The sequence below is a fragment of the Nothobranchius furzeri genome, chromosome 4, assembly GCF_043380555.1.
Source record: "Nothobranchius furzeri strain GRZ-AD chromosome 4, NfurGRZ-RIMD1, whole genome shotgun sequence".
Lineage (NCBI taxonomy): Eukaryota > Metazoa > Chordata > Actinopteri > Cyprinodontiformes > Nothobranchiidae > Nothobranchius > Nothobranchius furzeri.
In genome coordinates this window covers 6753434-6779634 of record NC_091744.1, presented here as the reverse complement: position 1 = coordinate 6779634, position 26201 = coordinate 6753434, and the positions used below count along the sequence as shown (strand labels likewise).

At 43.8% G+C, this 26201-nt stretch overlaps 1 protein-coding gene across 4 annotated transcripts; it reads left to right on the top strand.

Annotated features, from left to right (window-relative positions):
- LOC107397046 (uncharacterized protein DDB_G0284459) lies at window positions 1-24476 on the top strand. 4 transcript variants are annotated; one of them, XM_070550031.1, is made up of 11 exons: window positions 1-105; window positions 200-304; window positions 11358-11403; window positions 14857-14997; window positions 15525-15650; window positions 15979-16110; window positions 16975-17106; window positions 19230-19383; window positions 20822-21969; window positions 23902-23992; window positions 24216-24476. In XM_070550031.1, the coding sequence occupies exons 3-10, from the start codon at window positions 11386-11388 to the stop codon at window positions 23989-23991; spliced, it is 1941 nt and encodes a 646-aa protein (XP_070406132.1). In that variant the 5' UTR covers window positions 1-105; window positions 200-304; window positions 11358-11385; the 3' UTR covers window position 23992; window positions 24216-24476. The 4 variants fall into 4 exon arrangements, with proteins under 4 accessions (XP_070406132.1, XP_015832399.1, XP_015832397.1 ...); XM_015976913.3 differs by lacking the exon at window positions 1-105 and adding an exon at window positions 14119-14599 and having other exon boundaries at window positions 228-304; XM_015976911.3 differs by lacking the exons at window positions 1-105; window positions 200-304; window positions 11358-11403 and adding exons at window positions 13706-13902; window positions 14119-14599.
- Window positions 24477-26201: the final 1725 nt, after the last annotated feature.

Here is a 26201-nt window from a genome sequence, read left to right as displayed (position 1 = left end):
CGACAGGAAGATTTAAGCGACAGAAACGTTTTAAAGCGTTCTGATGGCAAAAGGAGACAGGAACATCCTCGGGAGAGGACTCGTTCACCAGATCACTTTATAAAGGTTAGTCACACATTTCAGTGTTTTGCATCAGGTTAATAACTGTTTAATGTTGAATTTTAATAAACTGTTAATTAAATATCTACATATCAAACAGACTTATGTCGATAGAGAGAGGATGGACAACCCCCCCTCGTATGATTATCATGAAGATTATCGTCAAGAAGGAACACGGGTTCCGTCGGACATATCCAGTAAAGAGGTGGGTTGGTTAATAGATGCTGTGTTTTATTTTCTACATATCTACACATAAACACAACTAATTATATGTTCTTTATCTCTGAGTTCTTTTTATCCTCTGGTTCAACCTTCATGTTGTTTTTATTTCACTGAGTCATAAACTGTGTGTTGTGTTCATAGATTTATCAAAGTTGGTAAATATTTTGTCACAGTTTGGATTTCTTTGATTCATTCAGCTGGAAACTGAAACGGTTTTAAAGCTTGTTGCTTGTTTGAGGAGCCAAAAGTGATTCTGAATCACTTTTTTACAAATTATTTTAAAAGTTCTATATTGAGACGTGGTCTGGACGGACGGATAGACTCAATATAGACGTGATCTGCACATCCATGCGACGTTGACTGTTTGCAGGGAGGAGGAAAGAAATAAACAGCGCTACAGAGAAGTGAGGAGATGAGTAAAAACAAGATGGTATAAAGTCATTTCCTGTCATAAGACTGCATTGATCCCACAGTGGGAAAATCTGTGCATTACCACAGCTCAGGACTGATGGTAAAGGAGTATAAAAGTGACCAAGAATACAAAAATAAAAGATAAAATGAGACAAGACCCTATATACAATAGTAGTTTCTATGTAGACACATACACAGTAAGCATTATGGGTAAGTGGGGGAGGGGGGAATTATGTTTCTCAAAAATAAAATTAATTATTGATGGATACGAGTGATTTTTATCAATATGCATTTGTTCTATATCGTCCTATACTTCTATATTGTTTTCTATGGAGCACTGAAAAACATTTTTTAAATCCTATTTCTGATTTTAATGGGCCACTCTTGAGCTTTTTATGCAGGCTGAACATGAAAATAGTCTCTGATACCTAAATTCCGCATTAGCTTCTGATAGAAAATAGACTCTAGGATAAAAGTCTGAAGGATCAATGTCACACTGTCACTGAAAGCCGCTGTCGTTGTCTCGTCGTCTTCCTCCGCTTATCCGGGTCTGGGTCGCGGGGGCAGCATCCCAACTAGGGAGCTCCAGACCGTCCTCTCCCCGGCCACCTCCGGCAGGATCCCGAGGCGTTCCCGGACCAGATTGGAGATGTAATCTCTCCAACGTGTCCTAGGTCGACCCGGGGGCCTCCTGCCGGCAGGACATTTCCCGAAACGCCTCCCCAGGGAGGCGTCCAGGAGGCATCCTGACCAGAAGCCCAAACCACCTCAGCTGACTCCTTTCGACCCGGAGGAGCGGCGATTCTATTCCCGAGTCCCTCACGAATGTCCGAGCTCCTAAGGCTGAGCGCGGCCACCCTACGGAGGAAACTCATTTCGGCCGCTTGTATCCGCGATCTCGTTCTTTCTGTCCTTACCCAAAGCTCATGACCATAGGTGAGGATTGGGACGTAGATCGACCGGTAAATCGAGAGCCTGGCTTTCTGGCTCAGCTCCCTCTTCACCACGACAGATTGGCTCAGCGTCCGCATCACTGCAGACGCCGAACCAATCCGCCTGTCGATCTCCCAATCCCTCCTACCCTCACTCGTGAACAAGATCCCGAGATACTTAAACTCCTCCACTTGAGGTAGGACCTCTCTCCCGACCTGGGTTGGCAAGCCACCCTTTTCCGGTCGGGAACCATGGTCTCAGATTTGGAGGTGCTGATCCTCATCCCAGCCGCTTCACACTCGGCCGCGAACCTACCCAGCAAGAGCTGAAGGTCAGAGCTGGATGAAGCTAGGAGGACCACGTCATCTGCAAAAAGCAGAGACGAGATTCTCCTGCCACCAAACTCGACACACTCCACACCATGGCTGCGCCTAGAAATTCTGTCCATAAATGTAATGAACAGAACCGGTGACAAAGGGCAGCCCTGGCGGAGTCCAACCCTCACCGGGAACAGGTCCGACTTACTACCGGCTATGCGGACCAAACTCACGGTCCTCTGGTAAAGGGATTGAATGGCCCTTAACAGAAAGCCACCCACCCCATACTCCTGGAGCGTCCCCCACAGGGTGCCCCTGGGGACACGGTCATAAGCCTTCTCCAAATTCACAAAACACATGTGGATTGGTTGGGCAAACTCCCATGCCCCTTCCATCACCCTTGCAAGGGTATAGAGCTGGTCTACAGTTCCACGGCCAGGACGAAAACCACATTGCTCCTCCTCAATCTGAGATTCAACTATCGATCGGACCCTCCTTTCCAGTACCTTGGAGTAGACCTTTCCAGGGAGGCTGAGGAGTGTGATCCCCCATAGTTGGAACACACCCTCAGGTCACCCTTCTAAAAGATGGGGACCACCACCCGGTCTGCCACTCCACAGGAACTGCCCCCGATGACCACGCAATGTTGCAGAGACGTGTCAACCACGACAGCCCTACAACATCCATAGCCTTGAGATACCCAGGATGAATCTCATCCGCCCCCGGGGCTCCGCCGCTGTGTAGTTGTTTGACTACCTCAGCAACTTCTGCCCCTGAGATTGGACAGTCCATCCCCAGGTCTCCCGGCTCTGGTTCCTCCTCGGAATGCGCGTAGGTGGGATTGAGGAGCTTCTCAAAGTATTCCTTCCACCGTCCGACTATAGCCCCAGTTGATGTCAGCAGCTCCCCATCCCCACTGTAAACAGTGTGAGCGAGTTGCTGCCTTCCTCTCCTGAGGCGCCTGACAGTTTGCCAGAACCTCTTTGGAGCGGATTGATAGTCTTTCGCCATGGCCTCGCCAAACTCCTCCCACGCCTGAGATTTTGCCTCGGCAACTGCCACTGCTGCACCCGGCTTGGCTATCCGGCACCTGTCTGCTGCCTCTGGAGACCCACAGACCAGCCACGCCCTGTAGGCCTCCTTTTTCAGCCTGACGACTCCCCGAACCTCTGATGCCACCACGACTGGCACCTTGCGACCACAGCTAGCAACAGCAGCCTCAACAATCGCAGAGTGGAACAAGGCCCACTCGGAGTCGATGTCCCCCACTGCTCTCGGGACGCAGTTAAAGCTCTGCCGGAGGTGGGAGTTGAAGACTGTCTTGACAGGTTCTTCTGCCAGGTGTTCCCAGCAGACCCTCACTATGCGTTTGGGTCTGCCAGGTCTATGTGGCATCTTCCCCTGCCATCTGATCCAACTCACCACCAGGTGGTGATCAGTTGACAGCTCCGCTTCTCTCTTCACTCGGTAGTCCAAAACATACGGCCGCAGGTCAGATGATATAACTACAAGTCTATCATCGACCTGTGACCTAGGCTGCCCTGGTACCAAGTGTACCGATGGGCATCCTTATGTTCGAATATGGTGTTCGTTATGGCCAAACTGCGGCTTGCACAGAAGTCCAATAACAAAACACCACTCGAGTTCAGATCAGGCGGGCTGTTCCTCTCAGTCACACCCCTCCAGGTCAAGCTGTCATTTCCCACGTGAGCATTGAAGTCCCCCAGCAGGACAATGGAGTCCCTTGATGGAGCACTATCTAGCACTCGTCCCAGGGACTCCAAAAAGGGTGGGTACTCTGAACTGATATTTGGCCATATAAGCACAAACAACAGTCAGGACCTGTTTCCAGACCTGAAGGCGCAGGGAAGCTACCCTCTCGTCCCCTGGGGTAAACCCCAACACACAGGCAGAGTCTTGGGGCTAACAAAAAGCCAATCCCAGCCCTCCGCCTCTCACCTGGAGCAACTCCAGCAAAAGAGAGTGTCCAACCCCTCTAAAGGACTTGGGCTCCAGAGCCAATGCTATGTGTCAAGGTGAGTCCGACTATATGTAGCCGGTACCGCTCAACCGCTGCCACAAGCTCCTGCTCCTTCCCCGCCAGTGAGGTGACGTTCCATGTCCCAAAAACCAGTTTCCTTGTCCGGGGATCGGACCGCCAAGGCTCCCGCCTCGGTCTCCCACCCGATCCACACTGCACCGGACCCTTCATGTTCCTCCTGCAGGTGGTGGGTCCACAGTTGGATGAGCCCGTGTATCCGGTTCGGGCTGGGCCTGTCCGGGCCCCATGGGCGACAGCCCGGCCACCAGGCGCTCGCTCACTGGCCCCAACCCCAGGTCTGGCTCCAGGGTGGGACCCCGGTAACCCTCCGGGCCGGGTACTCCGACTCTTTGATTGTAAATCCATGAAAGATCCTCTGAACCGTTCTTTGTCTCACCCTTCACCTAAGACCAATTTGTCATGGGAGACCCTACCAGGGGCACAAAGTGCCCCAGACAACATAGCTCCTAAGATCATTAGGGCACTCAAACTCCTCCACCACGATAAGGTGACTGTTCAAGGAGGAGCTTAAAGCCATACTATGCAACTATTTAATATTTTTAAATTATTTTTTTGAGCCGGTATGTTCTAAAATGACCTTTTACAAGGTTAATGAAATGTCACTCAGACCCTAACGCCATCTGTGGACAGAGTACTGCAACTTCAGAGTGGCTGGCTGCTCTGTTGGGACCTGGCGCTGCAGTCTTGTTCCAGCATGTTTCCTCTATGTTTTAGATCCTGAGCACAGTTTATTTGTTTAATTTAGTGATGAACCACTCCTGTAGACTCTATTTATGTCTGGGGAGACATTTTTGCTGTTAAATTAAGGTGTTAAAAAGACAAACGCACCTCTAGGACAAAGGTTTCATTTTCAGTTTAACCAGTGAATTAATTATGGACACTAGTGGGTGCTAAAAGCAAGCAAAACTGCCAAGTGTGCCTTAAACATTCATGGACTCACCCATCTTGACTTGCAACAGGGAAGGCGTCCAGGACACGGCAGAGAACGTCTCGTCTAGTAGAAGCTAGCTGTTAGCATTAACAACTCCACCACACAGCAGAACTCCTTCAGGCTTGTGTTAATTGTAAAGATAAAACATCAACGTTGCAATTCAGTGGTAGTGTCATGTTGCTGTTATCCAATCGGAGGCCAGATGTCCAAATATCAGGAAATAGCCAAGTTCTGCTGTCTGAAGCTCAGCTGTGATGTGGCTCACTTCTAGTTACTGGAGTGGTGCACCAGTATTGATAAATACATGTTCAAAACCTTTAAATTAAATAGGTTATCTTAGTCCTAAATATACAGCTTATCTCTTAAACTAAAATCCCGAATTGTCCTGGAACAGATCCACTGAAGCCAGGTGTACACTGTGCGAACTTTTCACTTTTTTGAGCCGATTTTCCGCTCGGGTGAGAATCCACAAAATCGGGGCAAGTTTTGCGCTGAGCATTGTAGTATACAGGGGGTTATGAGAGGCGACTAACACCACGTGACCAGCTACTGATCAGCAATCGTGAGCTCGCATGTACTTCTGGCGTGTTTGAAATTTGGCTCGTCCCTCATGAGGGCCAAACCGCTCACGGCGCATGCACAATCATGCGTCAACACTGCTTGCCAGCAATTTCCTTAGTAACACACATTGTTTGTTTTTATTGCTACACTTTTTTTTTTACACACATAATGGCAAGGATTGTCAAGAAAGTGTGTTTGTCATATTCATGTCAAATAAAAATCATCACAAAACACTGATTACTTTCTTTCGTTTTTCTCATCCAACCCCATAAATCCCTGTGTGTCCTCCTGCAGCACTCCCAAAGGACAACAGACATGTTTATGTTTATGTATTTAGCAGACGCTTTTGTCCAAAGCGACTTACAAGTTATAATCGGCATGTTGCCCTTGAGGCTAACAACAGCAATAACAAAAACAACAACAACAACAAACAATTTCCAGTCTGTCGTAGGTGGCAGTGAGGCAGCATGACGAATCATGGAGAGGAGGGAACAAGGAGTGGGGGGACGGGTGCAGGGAGGGTGCTAGTTTAGAAGATGCTCTCTGAAGAGCAGGGTCTTCGGGAGTTTCTTGAAAGTCGAAAAGGAAGCCCCTGTTCTTGTAGTGCTTGGTAGGTCATTCCACATTTGTGGAACGATGCATGAGAAGAGTCTGGATTATCCTGAGCGTGGTGTAGGCACTATTAGCTGATGATCCTGTGATGACCGGAGCGGCTGGGCCGAGACGTAAGCCTTTGCAAGAGGATTCAGGTAGATGGGAGCCGTACCATCTCGGACTTTGTATGCTAGTGTTAGCTATTTGAATTTTATGCATGCAGCTGGCGGTAGCCAGTGAAGCTCAATGAACAGAGGGGTGACGTGCTCTTTTTGGCTGATTGAAGACCAGACGCGCCGCTGCATTCTGGACCATTTGAAGAGGTCTCACAGTACAGGCTGGAAGACCAGTTAGAAGGGCATTGCAGAAGTCGAGGTGGGAGATGACAGTAGATTGCACCAGGAGCTGGATGGCATGTTGTGTTAGGCATGGCCTGATCTTTCGTATGTTATACAGCGCAAAGCGGCATGAACGAGCAACAGAGGCAACATGATCGTTAAAGGTCAAGTGTTCATCAATCACAACACCCAGATTTCGAACTGCCTTTGAAGGAGTAATTTTGGATTGAGATATTGTGCTGTATGGATGGTTTTGCTGGGATGACAAGTAGTTCAATTTTAGAGAGGTTGAGTTGGAGATGGTGGGATTTCATCCATTTTGATATGTCAGAGAGACCGTTTGATATTCGTGCCGAGACAGTGTGGTCATCCGGTGGAAATGACAGATAGAGCTGGGTGTCGTCTGCATAGCAGTGGTAGGAGAAGCCATGTAATCGAATGATCTCACCCAGTGAGGTGGTGTATATGTCAAAGAGAAGAGGTCCTAGTACAGAGCCCTGGGGGACTTTTGTGGCAAGATGGTGCACGGTAGAGGATTGTCCAAGCCAAGATATACTGAATGATCGTCTTGTGAGGTACGATTCAAACCAGGCGTGTGCTTTCTCTGTGAGGCCCATGCTAGAGAGAGTGGACAAAAGGAAGCCATGGTTGACAGTGTCAAATGCAGTGATAAGTCGAGCGGGATAAGCACGGAGGATTTGCCTGTCGCTCTAGCTTCTTTTAAGGATTCCGTCACTGCCAACAGAGCAGTTTCAGTTTTGAACCCAGATTGGTAAGGGTCAAGCAGACAGTTTTGTGAGAGGTATTCTGTGATCTGCTTGAAAGCCACCCTTACAATGATTTTGGTCAGAAGAGGGAGGAGAGAGATAGGTCGGTAGTTCTCCACATGATTTGGAGGAAGAGATGGGTTTTTTAGCAGCGGTTTAACCTGAGCATGCTTGAGAGAGGTGAGAAATGTACCAGATGTCAGTGAAGCGTTGATCACATGTGTGACTGCTGCGGCTACTGTAGGAGCAATAGCTTGGAGCAGCTTAGTTGGAATGGGGTCGAGTGGGCATGTAGTAGGGTGGCTGCACGTGAGAAGCTTGGACACACAGTTCTCAGTGAGAGGTGAAAAAGAGAAAAATGAAGCAGTAGAATGGTTGGGCTAGAAGGAGTTTGTGGTAGCGAATGTTCAGGAGTGGCCAGTTGAGTAAACTGTTTGCTTATAGCTGCCACTTTGTCAGTGAAGAATGAGGCAAAGGTGTCAGCTGATAGATTGTTGGTAGGAGGTGGAGACGGAGGGTTGAGCAGAGTTTTGAATGTCGAAAATAGTTTCTGAGAGTCAGAGCTGAGAATTTTGTCAGTGTAGAAAGCTTTCTTTGCATCAGTGATGCTGGCAGAGAATGAGGACAGTAATTCATGAAATTTCAATTGATCTCCAGGATCTTTCATTTTGCACCATTTCCATTCCGCAGCTCTAAGATTGGTGCGTAGCGAGTGGAGGGTATCATTTAGCCAAGCGACTGAGAGGATCTAGCAGGTCTAGTGGCTAAAGGGCTCAAGTTGTTGAGACAAGAGCAGAGTGTGGAGCAGCGTGACTCAGTGGCATCATTCACTTCATAAGCAGAGAATGTGCTGAGAGATGGAAGAGTGGAGGCAACAAGAGAGAAGTGGTTGGGTGCCAGATTGCGGAGGTTGCGGCAGAATGAGACCATTGGGGAGGAAGCAGTGGACCTCCCTTGTAGAGCCGTGCTGAAATGGATGAAGTAATGATCGGAAAGATGCAGCGGTGTGACAGAGATTGTGTCTATGGCACAGTTTTTGGTGAAAATGAGGTCAAATGCTTTTCCAGCTTTGTGAGTTGGAGGACGTTGTACTAGTTTTAGATCAAATGATGACATTAGTGACAGGAAGCCTGATGAGCTGGGATTGTCCAGGTGAATATTCATGTCTCCAAGGACCATTGTGGGACATTCGTGCTCAGGAATGGAGGAGAGCAGGGTGTCGAGTTCATCAAGAAAGTCTCTGAGTTGACCTGGTTGGCGATATATGACAACCAAAAATATTTTTTTTCGGTACAGTTACCTGGATGGCATCGTATTCAAAGGAGTTGTATTTAGTGATGGGTAGCAACTGACTGTATATCCATTTATTGGAAATTAACATGCCCGTTCCACCACCTCGGCCAGATGCACGAGAAGTGTGGGAGAAAGTGTGGTTAATTGAGAGAGGAGATGGGGTAGCATTATCACATGGTTTGGTCCAGGTCTCAGTGAGAGCCAGTGCATCGAGTGACAGGTGGCTTGCATATGCGGTAATGAAGTCTGCTTTGTTTACAGCTGATTGGCAGTTCCAAAGTCCCACAGACAGGTGGGTATCTTTGGGGGGAGTTGGTTTTAGCGAGTGGAGGTTTTGAAGGTTGCGAAAGCGGTTTGCTGTGTGTGACCTTACTCTGAAGTCAGTGATCACAGGTATAGGATAATGGCACATTTTGCAAGGTGTCGATGGAGCAGCGTGTGGGTTGAGTTTGTTTGCTCTGTGTACCTGCTCTGTGGACACGCGCAGGTAGACACGTATGTCTTTACCCCGGAGAGGCTGAGACACAAGGGCTGATGCTTCAGTTATGCCACCAAACTTATGCTGTGCTACTAGTTGGAAACAGGTGTTCATGCAGCAGCTGATTGCAATGGTTGAGACCTAGAGCACCTGATGAGTATTTTCAGGGAGGGGAGAAACGGCTCGTTCACAGCCCCTTATTGCACTTATTGTTTTCAGTTGGCCCAAACCGGAGCTACTAGACAACAGGATTACCCAAAGATGAGTTTCCTTCTCTTTCCCAATGAAAGATAGTGCAAAGCAAAAGTTTAAGAAGATACAAACAAGCACTAACAGACACTCAAGGCCTTTCGGTGCAGATTCAAGACATCAGTAACAACACAAAAAAGTCCAGCCTGTTGTGTAAAAACTGCTATTTTTAGCATATTTTTAGGTCCAACGTGTTGCCACCAGATGTAGTGTGAGCAGTCAGGTTGCTTCTGAGAACTGGGTCTTACAGTGTGAGCACACGACTCGTGAGATTTGCTTTGCGAGGAAGTCGTTCAGTTTGAGCTGAAGCTGAGTGCTACGAGTGGAAAAAGTCGCACAGTGTCCGTCCACCTTACAGTTTTTCTCAATTGCTAAAGCACAATTCCTGAAACCTTGCTCCCTTTTCTCAAAACATTGAACACAAAACCTCAGCTTCAAGCACGATTTACAAAACCTCTCATTCCTCTTGCAAAATCAAACTTTCGCCTCATAACAGTTTTAGCTGTGCTCAAAATCAAACACTACTCTCAAACCATAAACAAATTACACAAAATGACATACACCATCAAGCAGTCAGTAAATAATACACCAAGAAATAAAAAGCACAATGTTCAGGGCCATACTATTTGTTTGTTGTACCATATACCGCCTGCAGTCCATTGTGCTACAGTGTACAATGACAGTGGGAAAAAATGACATGAAATTAAAAACATCAAAGGACTAAACATGTTCAATGGGCCTCTTCATGTCTGTGGGCTGGGTCAGGCCACAGCACTTCACCAACATCACATGCAATATTTTCCCTCCTGAGGCTCAAATTGGGTTGCACTCTTACCCCCAAATTCCACTACCTCCGCTCCACTCCGACACGAACGCCGGAGCAAAATCGGTCCCGTTGTAGTTGTAGTCAGTCAGAGCAATTCCACTGCTGCGGCCGTACCGCGGCCGTGCTCCGGCAGTGCGGCGCAGTGCGCCGCCCTCTGTTCTGGCGTCTGGCAAAAATAGAATCGATCCTATTTTTGCTGGACGCCGGAGCACCTCCGCAGTAAATGGACAGAAATCACAACCGCCCAACAGGAAAAGGAGCAAGCACAACTTCCATTTTTCACAATAAATCGATAAAAAAAAGGCGTTTTTTGTTTCATATGCACAGGTTTAACAACTTTCAACTATCAATGGCGGCTGAAGTTTAAATGCACAAAAGTAAGCCATAAATACAGTTTCCACTATCAAAGTAGTCACACTTTGTTGATCCAAACATTGCTGATCTCTCAACACAAATGATGGGCAGATTAAACAGTTCATTTCGATGCTTCTCCCACATAACGGGTGTTTGGATCTAACTTCCCCGTTTATTGCTCGGACTGTATCGCAAGATCTCGAAAATCCTGCGCATGCTTGTTTGCCCACCTCAGGTCTCCGCACCGGAGCGGAGCTGTTGTAGAGCGGGTACCAGTAAAAATTGAGTTCAGAAGCGAGCGGCTGCGGAAGGCGGGGGCGGAGCGGAGGTAATGGAATTTGGGGGTTAAGTCCTGCTTTCCTCATTGTCAGCCCATGGACAACAACATGGTCTATAATTGTTGCTCAAATTTCATTGGATATTTTCACTCTTTGTCTTGCTCTTTCTCTTCATCTTTCTCTTTCTTGCCCTCCTCCTCACCCCCCACCTCGCCTACGCACCCGTCCTTGTCCTCACATGAATTCTTCTATCCATTGTCACACTTTCTCATTCCCACCTTCAACAACCTGTTTGCTCTCTGAACTTGCTTATATTGGTTGTCACATCATTTGAAACAAGTGAAATCTATTTTGACTGATTGTGTTCAATCAATGATATTTGTGCTCTTGTTATGGGTAAATGTGCCACTTGTGTTTACCGTTATGGATGACATGAACATTAGAGTGCAGAATGTGTTTTAAGAATGAGAATGCGTTTAGAGTCTTGCTAAACTGTGTGAAATGGTTTAAGGTTTTGACAACAGGCTCAACAGTTATCTTAATGAGTTCAAGCAACTGAGAACTTGCTTCAGTCAATGGATTTTAGTGTTTTAGCAATTGAGAAAAACTGTAAACTGTAATACCTGGTTTCTGTGTCCCATCAGGTGTTTGGAAGTGACTCCACCCCACTGAATGCCTCATTCCCAGAGAGTAAGTCGTCAACAGGCTTCCAGCGATTTCTTAATGTGCTCAACATGGGTGTGAATGTTGATGCTCTCAACCAGATTGTAAGTCAGCCCTCTACAGAAGTTGTTTCTCAAAGTTCTTTTGTGGAAGGTTTGTCCCAGTCTCCCCCACTGGAAAAGTTCACGTTGACGCCCGAAGACGAGGAAAAATGCAAACAGATGCAGAGTGTTTTACAGGCAATTGGTGTCGATTTGGGAGTGGAAGAGCTCGGCCAAATGAATCATCGAATCCAGGAGCGTTTGTACGGCAGGAAGGACGGAGAAGAGCAACGGTTAAATAGAGAAAAGGGAACAAAGCAAGAAATTAGTTCAAGACATCGAAGCAGATCACCGATCTCGAGCAGATCTAGTTTCACCCCGACATCTCAGGACTGTTCTGTAAAACAACACTTGTGCAGCTTTTCCAGGAGTCTAACGGAAGTGGATCAGAGTCAGTTGCCGCGTTCAGCTGAGTACAGCCAGATGATGAGCAGTAGCTCTTTTCAGAGTGGAGGGGAGATTAAAACCACCTCTCAGACCGCTGGATGGAACGTTCCATCTCCTACTTCTACAAATCCTATACCTCTTACTCCACCAATGCCGCCATATCCCCCTATCAGCTGCCTACCGCTGCTATATCCGCCTCCTTCAGCTCCACCTCCTTTCCCCCCCCCAACTGGATCACATATCTTCTCACCTCACTTACCTCCTCTGTTCCCCCACCAGCCTTCACCTCCTAACATCTCCCCCCATGTTTTTGCTCAAATTAGACACCTCCTCCCCCCAAACCATAATTTTATTTCTCCAGTAAATGTAAATTTACTGCAAGCCCAAAATACGACGACAACATCCAAACCACAGAGGTCAAATATACCACCCAGACCCCGCTGCTTGCATGTTATTAAGTAAACATGAGTAATCAGTCATGTTCTCTGTATGTAAAAAAAACTGTATTTTATACTAGAACTAGAATTTGTAACTTTTTGTTTTATGAAAGATCAAAATAAAAGTTGCTGGCTTCAAATGCCAGTTGTTGGTCCCTCAGAAAAAACTAATGGGAGCTTTGTAAAGACACTTTGGGACATCGCATCAGAGAACATCAAGGCTGGACCAGCAAAAATAAACCAAGACTGAGTGGAAAGGTGGAAAACAAAAGCTATGCTCATTTCATACAAAGTCCGTGTCGTGTCCAGAGAGGAATCAAAACACTGTGTTTTTCTTTTTTATTCAGACTTTGTTTTTCACATTTGTTTGTTGTTAAACTGCATCTTTTTGTAGAAACCTCAAATGTGCAGGTCATTTATAAGAATCCTAGCATGACAGTCAAGTTTTCTGTTTTCGCAAAAAGATTTTGTTCTAACATCTCAAATGTATGATAATAAAGACAGTTGTTCAAATGCGGAGCCTACTTGTTTTATTGCACCAGGTTTACATCACCCACCCAGGTCCAGATGCACGAGTATGGTTGTTTTCTGTCTAACGACATGTCAGAAGGTACTGCATCTTTCACTTTGCACCATGGAAGAGCCTTATGTACAATGTCATGTGTTAGTAACCTGAGGTTTCATTGAGCTTGGTTATTTTTCAGACTAGAGATCCAGTTTAAAAAAAATAGGTTTGATGAAAACTTGTTTTCACAAAAGTGAAGGCTGTGGAGAAGTGTTTTGAAACTCAACAGGCCAAACACATCAGTATGTTTGACACTATTATCAGCAGCATTGTTTATAGAACTTTATTAGTTGTTCTGATACAGAACTAGTAAATAACCATAGTCAAACTATTTACAAAGTTGGATTTCAAATTTTGGCCTGAAAATTGTATTTTATTTCTAGTGTTGCGTAACTGTAGCCTGGCCTGCCAGACTCGTCCCCTGTTTAATTCTACATACGGAACTTCCCATATGGAAGCATGGGACTGGCTGGCCAGGCTAGTTGTATAAATAACATTTCTGATATTAACTATAGAATTAAGTAATTCAGATCTATGCATGGTAACTACACAGAACCAAGCTGCCAGTTCATTTTCGATTGCTACCTTTGTTTAACTGAATAGAATTCACATAATACAACAAAAATAACTGGAAACCGTTTTATCCTATGTTGCTTGTGAAATAACCCACTGTTGAGACATTATTTTGTATTATGCCCTTTTTTTAAAATTAAAGTTAAATGTGTGCGTGTGTTTCCATGATTTATGTATTCGTTTTAATCGGCAAACCCTGATATTTAATAGGCTTGGATTTTATTATTGCAGTCTTCGCACTCCGAACAACAGGGGGCGCTGCGAACGGTTGTTTTTAGCAGACAAAAGCCGCTACGTAGTTAGCTCTGCTATTCCTTTGCATTTTATATATAAAAATACAATTTCATTTGTTTGCTTTTATTAATCAGAATATTATTTGCCTTTATTTTTATGATTTCGACATTTTGTAGCCTGAAAACGCTTTTCGGCGGCGTTTTGCAAGTCGTTTGTCCAGAAGAAGTGGGTATGCTAACATTTGTGCTAACACGATTTAGTCACTGTTTCCACAGATTAACCAGTAGTGAACTCTGCCCACAATGATATTTAATCACGTTGTGCTGCATAAATATTTTTAGTTTGCTTATACTTTTTGTATTCTTTTCCACAGGAGTTTAAGTTAACATTAGGGACTTATCTGCACCATTTCTAACATGCATGCTTTATCCTCTTATTTCCTTAGAGACGCGGCGCTTTAAACTTCAAGAATCTAGACAATGAATCCACACGACTGGATGTATCCAGTCCATAGATCGCAGTCCAACCCGGAGCCGACTCCTCAGCAGAGGGCTGTGGAGAATGCACTGATGATGATCAGAGACTGGCAGAGTCAGTCCAGGTTTGCTGCTGTTCAGCCTCATAGCAGCAAGCCTGTGTGGAGTGACAGCAGTCCTCCCACTCACATCTGTCAGGACCTAAATGAACCACAGGATAGTTTCGACTTAGACTCTGAGTTGGCCAGAAAGAGGAAAGAGCTTCAAGAATTACATGACATGATTTTATATAAGAAAGCTACCCTTGCTGTTGAAACTCTGCAGCGTGTAAATAATCTAGCTGTACCCAGTGTTTCTCATGACCAGCAGTTGGATTTGAGCCCAAGAGAAACTCTAAGGAACAGAGTCACACAGATTTTGCTGCAACGTCCGTTCAGCCTTTTTTCTAAGGTAAACCAAGTGGTAATCAGCTGTTTCAGAGTTCTTATAATTATAATATGCAAAGATCAATATTCTTCTTATGCTCAGAAAGTCACAAGCTGTCTGGGGTGGGGTTGAGTTTTGATTTTAGCCCAGACATTTTGTTGTGGCATCACATTTGACTTCAGAGTAGTTGCGTATTCAGAGAAGTTTAAGAGCAATTGTAAGGTTAGCATAGAAACGCTTTCTTGGTAATTGTCATTGATGCCTTTTCTTCTAAATCTCAGCTCCAGAAAGAGAGATCTAAATCATCTAACCAGAGCAAAGAGCAGTTGCAGCAGGAACACCATCCACTGAAGCTCAGAGTGAAGGCTCTGATGATGCACAGATCCAGTGCGCCTTTCATTCCACCTCCAAAGAAGGACGAGGTTTGTAATTTTGTTTTTAATAAACACAAAGTCAACAATCACCTCCCGACTGCTGTGCTGTGAAGTTTTCTGTTAAAAAAAAATTACAAGTGTAACTTTTTTTTTTAGATACTAGAGATGCAAAAAATAAATCTAATTGATTAAAAATTTTCTAAAGTGGACATTTCTCCCAGAGGTAAAATGCACTACTTGATGCACATTCTGGTCACACAAATCTCTGTAATCCTCTGACACGTTTTCCATCCAAGTTTCTTTTGGTAAAATCCTCCTGATTCAACATAATGTTACGCTGATCAGTGTAACAAAAACAGTCTATGTTTGCTAACAAATGTGTGATTGCAGGAGCTGTACCTTCATTTTTTTATTTATAGAAAAAATGATGATTTAAACAACCAGCTGTTTATTTCATGGTATTTTATTAAAATCTTAATTAATAGAAGTTTGCATAGAAATAAAATGTGTTCAACTAGACTTTTTTATTATCTTTCTGATTTTTTTTATTGACCTTTTGTCGTAACATTTATCAGATTCCTGATGTCCTTCAGCTGCCGCTCCACCAGAGGATTAATTCATCACCAGAGGACAAGACAAGAGTTTTTGAGCATTTCGTCAAGATGCTGAACAAAGGAGCTGATACCAGCTTGTTAGAAATGGTACATCCTTGTCATTACAGCTCATTAAAGGCAACATATTATGACAGTTTTTTAAGTCTTTTTAAAGTTCTTTGTACCAAGTCTCTCTCAAATTAAGTGAACAGTTTCAGTACCTTCCAGAATGAGCCACTTCAGGGCTCTGTCACTAAGTAAACAAGCTGGAACTGGCCACGCCCACCCATCGCTGACTCAGGCTGCTAGAAGCTGAGAAGCTCAGATATCACAGAGGGATTTAGAGTAGAGCCGCTGCTCCACCTCCAGAAGCTCTCTCCTGTACATGAGAGGTTTATAAAAGGAAAGTTTATAAAACGACTCTGGTGTTTCTCAGGTTTCTGATGTTCACCGGCCTCTTCCCAGTCGGAATGTTCCTTCACCCACGAAAGAGAGAAGCCACTCCAACGAAGGCCACAAGAACTTCCTCTGTGTTCTCACCGAAAAATCGGGATCCAACAAAAGCACGGTATAGCATCTTGCTTTTATTTATGGTGAATAAAATCACAAACCCTCAATGACTTTTACTAAAATACAAAGTTAAAGTCCCATTAGTTGTCACACACTCTGATGTGTGTGCGAAATTCGTTCTCTGCTTTTGACCCATCCCCTGGGGGAGTGGTGAGCTGCAGACACAGCTGCGCTTGGGAGCCATTTGGTGGTTTAACCCCCCCAATCCAACCCCTTAATGCTGAGTGTCAAGCAGGGAGCCATTGGGTCCCATTTTTTCAAAGTCTTTGGTATGACTCGACCAGGAATCGAACCCTAATCTCCCAGTCTCAGGGTGGACGCTCTACCACTAGGCCCCTGAGTTGGTGTAGGTATTGTTCATGAAACAAAAAACAAATTACAGTGAATATTTAAAAAAAAAAAAACAGCTGGATATCCCAGATCCTGTTCTTGTTCCTAATGATGGACTGACATTTTTCTAAATCAAAGTAGAAAGCAAACAACCCATAAAATCCAGGTTATTAATGTTTTAGCTTTTATTAATGCAAATATAGCAAACTCTTGTTACATTTAGTTTCTATGAAGATTTACAGGTCCTTTAGAGAATAAAAACACTTTAGTTTTATTCAGTAAAGTGGTCTGGCAAAGTTTTAAAAAATGTAATGCATAACAAAAATTATGTCTTTAAATGTGAAAATCCCATTTCTCACTTTTCCCCCTTTATTTTTTCCTATTTCCTTACAAGGATCATAGTTTTGTCGTCTCACTCTGAGACACCAATGAATCCTGGTTTAATAAAAGCTTGTAGGAGAAGTGAAAATAATAGACATGTATTTTGTTTTATAAATTGGTTAATCTTATTTCTATATCTGGTGTTTCTCAGATTTCTGATGTTCCACAGCCTCCTTCCAGTCAGAACGTTACTCCACCCACAAAAGAGGAAAACGACTCCAATGAACGCTACAAGAACTTCGGGGTTCTCACCAAAAAACCAGGAGCCAACAAAAACAAAATGGTACAGCACTTTGATTTTTGGTTACCTGGAAATAGATAAATTAAAGGAATACTTTGTAATTTGGCTTGCTTTTAGCACCTCAGCAGTATTTTAGTTGATTTACTCAGCTCACCTCACATGGACTCACACTAGCTAAATAAAGTAAGAAAGCCTAAAAAACAGATTAGTCTTTATATTTTATACTGATTACCAATAAAGGATTGAGAACATCCTGCTGGCTAGTGTAGCTAAAAAAGAAGAAAAAAGTTACTGCAGAGACCAGAACATGCATGCCAGCCCAGCTAACCACAGGACAGAGGCTGAACGATTAATTGCAGTGTGACAAAATAAGATTTTCTAATCGCAACGGCTGTGATTTGACTGATGGAGAGATCTGGGAAATCTGCACCTTACAGTTTTGTGGTTCAGGTAGGAAGACTAATGGGAGGTCTCTACCTGCTTTTACAACAATAGCTGCTTCTGTGCTGATGGCTAATATACAGGCTAGCAGTTGCTTTTTCAGTTCAACGACTCCTTGTAGCACTTGTATTTTTTCTATTTAACTTTCACCCCACGTCTCTTACTTTCTCTTTCACTTTAGTCTCTGTGTCCGTACGGATTTAAGCTAATAACAACTCTTATAAAGATTTTATATCAGGCAGAGCATTATAGCGGGAACTGGATGCTCCGCCTGCGAGTGTGAGTTTATTTTGTGACGAGGAGCTGGCCGTGATCAAGGAGTCTGATCTGGAGCAGAGTTATGGGACTTTATACAAAACGGGAGGAGCTGAAAGAACAGAAGTGGACACAAAGTTCACTTCATCTGAGTTTGGCTGCACGATGACAATGTCGTGACAGCAGCTTTAATGGTGAATGAATCAACAGCTGAGTCTCATACAGATGGAATGGTTAGTAAAGGAATTTATTGTTACTGCTGCTGAGCTGATAGCTCCTGTTGCAGTGAAAGCCGTGTGTGTGCGTGCATAGGGCTGCTCAATTAATCGAATTTTAATCACGATTACGATCTGAGTTTTGAACGATTATAAAAAACAAAACAAGCCGATTATTTGCTCCTCCCACTTGCGCTGCCCTGAGTTGCAAATGAAGCGCTCCTCCACAGTGTTGCCAACTTGGCGACTTTGACGCTATTTCTAACAGCTTCTCAGACCCCCTTCTTGACTTTTTAATCCTAAAAGTACCTAGAGAACACCTCAGAAACATCTCTGGTAACCCTTAGCTACTTTCTGGATAACTGTCGTCGACATTTCCTGCAGGTTAGCTAAACACTCCGCCTGCGCTGCGGACCGTTCTTCAGGACATTAGGAAAGGGAATGATGTAGTGATGTGTCAGTCGCTAAAGACAGCTCTCGGAGCCGGCTCCTTGTTGGATTAACCAGAGTGAGTGACACACACACCGCACCTGCGGACTCCTGAGCCACTAAAAACGGCTAAATGTGCGCGTGCGGCACGCTAAACACACGTGCAGCTTGCCCCAATTGCTGTGAGACCAGGTTGGGGGGTGGGGGGTGCAGCTGTGGTTGGGACAATTACATTAACTGATGGACTTGTAAATAAATAGTTTATAAATAAGGTAGAAATAAGTTTCTCACGCTGATTAATAATAACGAATCTCTCTGAGGACACAGTGCTAGTGCACTCTCCTACAGCACCTTGACACGACTAAATACGTATTATGCAGCATTTTGTGAACATCAATTTATTTGCATTTATTTGTTATAAATGCCACTGTATAATTCTTGTTGTCAGTATTTGCAAGATATTAGTATTTGGGTCTGTACTGGTTAGACTTAAATGAGTTAAACCAAGGTCTATAGCCCTTGGGTCATCAACCATGAGCTATAAGTATATTGGTCTTTTTATACTGGGAATCAGGAGTTATTTTAGTGATCATCTTGTTTATTTTTGTCCTGATTGTGCCCTGAGCAATTTTATGACTGAATAAAAACAAATAAAATCAACATAAATTGAAAAATCGTCCTAAATAATCGTGATCTCAATTTCAGTCACCATAATCGTGATTATTATTTTTGCCATAATCGAGCAGCCCTATGCGTGCATGTGTGTGAACAAGGCCTTGGACAATTAAACTGTTACAGTAAACTTGTGCATCTGATGTTTTGCAGGTTCTTGATGTCCCACCGTTGTCTCCTAGTGAGAATGCTGCAGCCACAGCAAAGGAGAGCGATGTTGACAAGGGTTTCAAGCGCTTCCTGAGCGTGCTCAACAAAGGGGTTGATGTTGATTTGCTCAGCAGGATTGTTAAAGAGCAAATTGCAGGTAAAATTGTTTTTATAATTCATGTAAAACACTGTCCCAAAAATACTATTTAAAAAGCTTATTGTGGATATTTCGTTTTAAAATACATAACGGCAAAGTTTTTCTAGTAAAAAAGTGGCCTTTCTCAGCAGATCTTCTAAAAAGGCTCTTTTTTTCTAAATCTGAATCTCTGACGTAACCAAAGGGAGTTAGAAGCTAGGCGCTGCCTCAGCTCAGTGTGCAGAGTGGGTAGTTTTAGGATAGAGAGGTCATGTTATCCAGTCAGTCCGTGTGTTTACTAGTTTTGGATTGTGTTCATGTTGATAAACTATAGTTTGTGAAGGCTGTACCAACTCCAGCCTGTCTGCACATCGAGTCCCCGGGTTTCCAGATTAGAGAAACTCTATCTCTGTGCCTGAAGGCGTTTTGTGCAGCTAAAAAGACGGACTTCTGTAGTCCACATCGGTCGGTACTGGGACAGGGAGGTCCGCGCTGGGCTCCAGAGACCCGTGGCGGTGTTTAAAAAATTAAATGTGGATTCCTGGAGCTCAGATCACCATCAGAACCAGGTCAGAACCAACCACCAGAAGAGACGCGCGGCTCAGTGGGCCAGCTAGTTTCTGAGTCGGAACCAGATTAGAACTGCCGCCTGGACCACCAGGAGAGGATGCGCGGCTTTTAAAAATACCGGCTCGCTGGTGTCTGGGTCAGATCCAGCTCACAGAAGCCCGCATAAGCTCCAAAACCGAACGACAGGCGTCTCTCAGCTCAGCGAGCCAGCCGAGCGAGCTTTCTGGGTCGGAATCAGATCAGAACTGCTACGGACCTCCAGGGAAGGATCGGGTGCAGCTTTTAAAACTATCAGCTCTACTAGCTTACTGATTTCTGGGTCGATGACAGGCGTCTCTCCCTCTCTCTAAGCGCTAAACTACGTTACGTGAACGGATATTAACGAGTATGAGACAGCTGACAGACACTCATTAGTATTAATATTATATTAACTGACCAATACTATTTTAATTGTCTGGTACATGATGGTAATCTTTATATTGTGATGTTAGCAAACGAGTTTAAGCTAACGTCGTTAAATCACCTGCTGCTCCCCCGCTGCTTCTCCTTAATCTCTCTGCTTTGGCCGATGGTTTCTCCCTCTGGTTTGTCTCTGCTCTCTGGGGCGTGCAGCAAACTCACAACGTTACGGTTTTGGTCCATCATAAGTAGAATTATAAACATTTAAAGTTTCCTCTGTGTCAGCGCCGGCATTAGAATCCATATTTTTCTCTTGGTTAAGCTAACAGGACTCCCTCAGCTGACATCTCTTGGTTTGGCCAAAAAAAAATAAACCTTTGTCACAAAAATGACTCTAAAAGCCTAAATAATTTATGTATGTGTAAAAAACATTTAAACGAGTTTCTATTATTTTTCTGGGAGTCTCTAACCTGCAATTGTCTCTTTAAAGTTGACATAGAGGACTTCACAAACTTTCCTGCCACTTGTGTGAAAACCAAGTCGGGTGAGGCTCGGAGGAGTGCGAGACAGAGGTCAGACAGTGGATCTGCATATCCAAGTTGCAAGAGGATCAATAAAGCAGAGCCTAAAGCCAGTCCACCTTGCAGAAAGAAAACCTCATCTGTTGCCAAGGAGGCAGAGAAAACAAAGAGAGGCTGCAGTTCGGACTCCAGTAGCCAGTCAGAGTCTCATCAGTCTGTGAAGAAGAACAAAAAGAAAGAGGATGAAGAAAGCCCAAAGTTAGATGAAAAGCAGAAACAGCTGCGTAGTATTCTTGAAACTCTGGGCTTGGATTTGGATGTGGAGGAGCTGAGCAGGATAGCTGAACGCACCGAGGAGAGGCTGTACGGTAAGAAGACCGAAAATAATCAGAAGGTAGACAGCAGGACAAAGCAGGACAGGCAACTGCCGTCCTCCTACGGAGATGACCGCAAACGCAGGCACTCTCATGAACAAGACGAGTATCAACATGAAAGTAGAAACAAGGCACAAAGACACAGTCATGGAGATGAAGAAGACCTTTTATTAAAATTTCCTCACTCTGCAGGTCACAGTTTTTCCCAATACATGCAGTGCTCTGACCCCCACGACCCGCACAGCAGTGTTACAAACCCCTACTGCTCATACGAGGAAAACGGAAGCAATCCAAAGAATCTTTTTTATATTTGTCCTGATCAAATGTCCTCTAGACAACATGACATGTCTGTTCCGATGGATGAGAGACTTTACCCTAATAGTTCTCCTAGAGACACCAATTTACCACTGAATCCAGGCTTGTCCTTTAGTGAGGGTCAGAGTGGAGAGGCCTCGTTCTCTCGATGCCTAACCACCTTGGAGACCAAGGAATTTCACCCCCTGATGGTCCTCAGCACCGAGACCTCTCTAACGAGGAGGACGATGGTGGGACGGTTGTCAAGCAGCAAGGCGTCCGCCTCACGTTACCTGACGGTCGTCAGAACCAGTAAGGGAAATGACGAAAATCAGTGGAAACCTGGTTCTGAAAGAGACCTTCTTAAATCATCTCAGAGTCTCGTAGTCAGTCAAACTGTTGAGAAGAAACTAACAGAAGAGGACATAAAGGCCAGGCTGAGGGAAAAGGTTGGTAAAGTGTTACATTGGGTCCACAATGGAGGCATCAGCGCAGCGGCAGCGGGACGATTTACTTGTATGCTTCGTGGTGGGACAATCCACACCAAGGGAGGTTCAGCCGCGGAGCGGCATCTCCTCTGTCATTCTCGCGAGATAAAAATCCCTCAAGACTTCAAAGGTCACGATTTGTTTACACCATTTGCCACTAAAACAAAAAGAAGGAGATCATGCCTAATATTACTGTTTAATTTTAAATATAATGTACCTCTCCACTGCCAGGTTTAAAGCCTAGAAAACACATTGTTGCACTTTTGGAAAGATGCTGGGAGCAAATAAGCCGCTGGGTCACATGTTTTGACATAATCTACATAGATAAGAAATCGCGTTGCTGTAGTAGTCTTTTATTTTGAAAATTACTGGACGTTTAACACTGAAACTGATATCCTGTCTAGCCCTATGTTAACTGCGGAATTTGATGTCCTAAAAGCGGCTCGCGGCAAAAATGGAACCCAACCCTATTTCTGGCAGTGCGGCTTGCTGCTCCTGGGACACACTTGACGACCGCGTTGCGGCCAGTTTGGATCTCCCCCATAGACTGACTGGATTCTATTTGAAGCAGCGCCGCTGACGCCTCCAGTATGGACCCTGCTTTAGTTTTTTTTTTGTGTTTGTGTTGAATGTGGATAAGATTTCTACAAATGAGAAACCTGTATCAAAATATATTTAAACTAGAAAATGTTTGGTGAAAGTTGTTTCTTTTATAAAGTATGTTTTTGCTTTTATATAGTTCTAGTGAATAGAACCCTGACTGGTGCTTCCACAAAACCTAAAAAAAACACAAGCTATCCTGGAGTTGGTTCTTTTCAATCATGGACTAAAATGTAATTTTTCTGTGAAAAACCATCAAATCCAAGTATGGTAATTGGATTTTGGTTTTATCAAAGCAAATATGCAAAACTCATATGTTAAGTTTCTACAAAGATTTGCAGATCCTTTTTAAATTAGAAAAAAAAATCTCGATTCTATAGGGAGCCTAAGTCACTTACGCATCATGGGTCCCCGGAAGAACGAAAAAAGGAATGCAAGTCAACGGGTCTAAAAACGCTATCTGCAACTTACCAAATGACCAGATTTATGGTGGTTCTTTCCTCCTGTGGGAAGTTTGCTGAACTTACAGCCATTTTCCCTCAGTTTTCTCTGTGTCTGGTTCAATGACATCACTTTCATGAAGCGTATTTGTAGTTCTGGACTTATTTTCTCACAAAAACTAAAATATCTCCAGCCCCCCCCCCCCACACACACACACACACACACACACACGTTCGAAAATAAGCACATTCTTGTTATCAAAATGTGTCTTTAAAATTCACGGACCTCATATGTGAACTCCGTGGCACAGGACAAGTGGAATTAGAAAATTGCGTTTTTAGCCCCGTTGACTTGCATTCGTTTTTTCGTTCTTCCGGGGACCCATGGTGCAGAAGTGACTTAGGCTCCCCAAAAGGTCATGTTGATCAGGTAAAGTTTTTTTTTCTTCAGTACAGCTGTATTTTTTATGTGAAAATCTTTTTTTTTTTTCCTTTATTTTCTTTCCTTGCAAATAAAGGGGATGATACAAATCTAAAAGCACAAAATGTTCCAAAATTTAAAAACCTTTTTAAATGCTTCCTGCTCCAGCGTATACATAAACAGAGTATATACATATACGGTATATGATATACTGTATACATATAGAGTAAACTTATAAAAAAAATAAGTTAAGCTAATAAAATATAATTGTGACAAACCAGTATTACTTTTCATTTCAAATCTGTTTATTATTAATAGAAATCTAAAATACTTGGTGCTGTTTCATTACAACTTCATCATTTACAAAGTATATTTTAACTTTAATGTTTAGTTTTCTGATAAGAGGCTTTAAACATTTTATCATTGTTTTAGCTCCAGGCTTTTAACCAGAAGTCAAAGGAAATAAAGCATCTTGAAAACATGATTCAGCCTGCAGACCTCCTGAGCTATGAGCTCAGTTAATGTAAGTACACTTGTTTTCAATGAAAATGTTTTAAGTATTTTGTGTGTGCATGCGCTTTAGCTCATTAGATATAAGCAGCGATGCATTTTTGAGCTTGGAGTTCCTGAAATTTCTTTAGTAGTTTTAACTTTTTTCACAGCACACCCACTGATCTTTAATTCTTACAAATGTTTGTTAATCTGCAGTTTTGAGTCATTCTCATGTATTTATCTGTATTTTTCAGAGAGAGAGCTCTGTGGACAGCAGAGACACTTAAAGGATCCTGTTGGGAATGAAAGGAACCTCCATGTTTTATATCCAACATTCGGTTAATTATTTTAAATCAAACATAATCACCTTCAAAGTACACAGTGAGACATTTCCTCATTTTATTTTTGCATCACTTCACAGTGAGACGGGCTTCACTGAATGTGATGAAACTTCCTGATGAACGCTGCCATTTTTCTGTTGCAGTTTATTAATGCATAAATTGTTTTGACTGAAAGCTTTGTGTTCTTTGTTCTGATTAGATGTTACAACAATGCTTAATTAGTGTAGAGGATTTTCTTTAGTCTCTCTTGCTTATTTTACTTACTTGCTTTTATAATAAACCTGTAGTAACACTATGTCTTCATCCTTAAGGCATTATGGTTTACTGAAGGTGAACGGTAGCCTAGAAATCAAGACCGGCCGCAGCAGAAGCAAAAGTGTTTTGTTTTGTTGGTATATTCATATTTATGGGATGGCTTGCCAGGCTAGGTGACTGGTAGATTGGAGGCTAAAGTGACAGTGTGCATTTTTCCTGGCAATAGGCGGCAGTAAATACCTTAATTGTTGCAAGCAAACAGTATTTTTGTGTTGGAGTAAGATGATAAATGACCCGCACTTGTATAGCGCCTCTCAGAGTAAGGACTCCAAAGCGCTTTACACTACAGTGTATCATTCATCCATTCACACACACATTCACACACTGATGGTGATGAGCTACAGCCACAGCTGCCCTGGGGCGCGCTGACAGGCGAGGCTGCCGATCACAGGCACCACCAGTTCGTCCGACCACCACCAGCAGACAAGGTGGGTTAAATGTCCAAGGCAGAATTCTCTGTCCGGAGCCGGGATCGAACCTGCAACCTTCCGATTACTGGACAACCCGCTCAACCTGTTGAGCTACTGCTGCCCCGCCCATTAGGATCAAAAAGCCTTGGGGAGTGCAAACTTTAGCAAAATAACAAGCACATGAGATTCCCTTTCGTCAGTGGCAACAAGTGAAGAGGTAAATATGTAAAACAACAACATTTAAGAATGATGAAAGTTTTGTAACCATTTCTTACAAATCAGTAAATGCCTTTCGTCCTCACGGGCTCCTGTAGAAGGAAACATGGCATATAATGTGGCATCGCCCAGAGATTTGGACCCGTTCGCATGTATTTTAGACCTGATTTTTATGGTTGTATATTACGACGCCAATACAGGTCCTCAAAAAATTTGCATATTGTGACAAATTTCATTATTGTAATGTACTGATAAACATTAGACTTTCATATATATTAGATTGATTACAGACAACTGAAGTAGTTCAAGCCTTTTATTGTTTCTAATATTGATGATTTTGGCATACAGCTCATGAAAACCCAAAATTCCTATCTCAAAAAATTTGCATATGAAAAGGTTCTCTAAATGAGCTATTAACCTAATCATCTGAATCAACTAACTCTAAACACCTGCAAAAGATTCCTGAGGCTTTTAAAAACTCCCAGCCTGGTTCATTACTCAAAACTGCAATCATGGATAAGACTGCCGACCTGACTGCTGTCGAGAAGGCCATCATTGACACCCTCAAGCAAGAGGGTAAAAGACAAAGAAATTTCTGAAAGAATAGGCTGTTCCCAGCATGTTGTATCAAGGCACCTCAGTGGGAAGTCTGTGGGAAGGAAAAAGTGGCAGAAAATGCTGCACAACGAGAAGAGGTGGCAGGACCCTGAGGAAGATTGTGCAGAAGGACCGATTCAAGACCTTGGGGGACCTGCGGAAGCAGTGGACTGAGTCTGGAGTAGAAACATCCAGAGCCACAGGCGTGTGCAGGAAATGGGCTACAGGCAGGGCCGGATTAACGTTGCAGGGGCCCCTGGGCACAATGTGATTAGGGCCCCACCCCGGCCTCCCCCAACATCACTGTCACACAGTAGCACTTTTTATGTTTGTTTATTTAGCAGACGCTTTTATCCAAAGC

Bases quoted from the DNA above. Each gene is read 5' to 3' on its own strand.
- LOC107397046 (XM_015976913.3), top strand. From the start codon at position 14,153: ATGAATCCACACGACTGGATGTATCCAGTCCATAGATCGCAGTCCAAC. The intron at 16,111-16,974 runs GTATAGCATCTT...GGTGTTTCTCAG, and splicing joins CGGGATCCAACAAAAGCACG to ATTTCTGATGTTCCACAGCC. The intron at 19,384-20,821 runs GTAAAATTGTTT...GTCTCTTTAAAG, and splicing joins TGTTAAAGAGCAAATTGCAG to TTGACATAGAGGACTTCACA.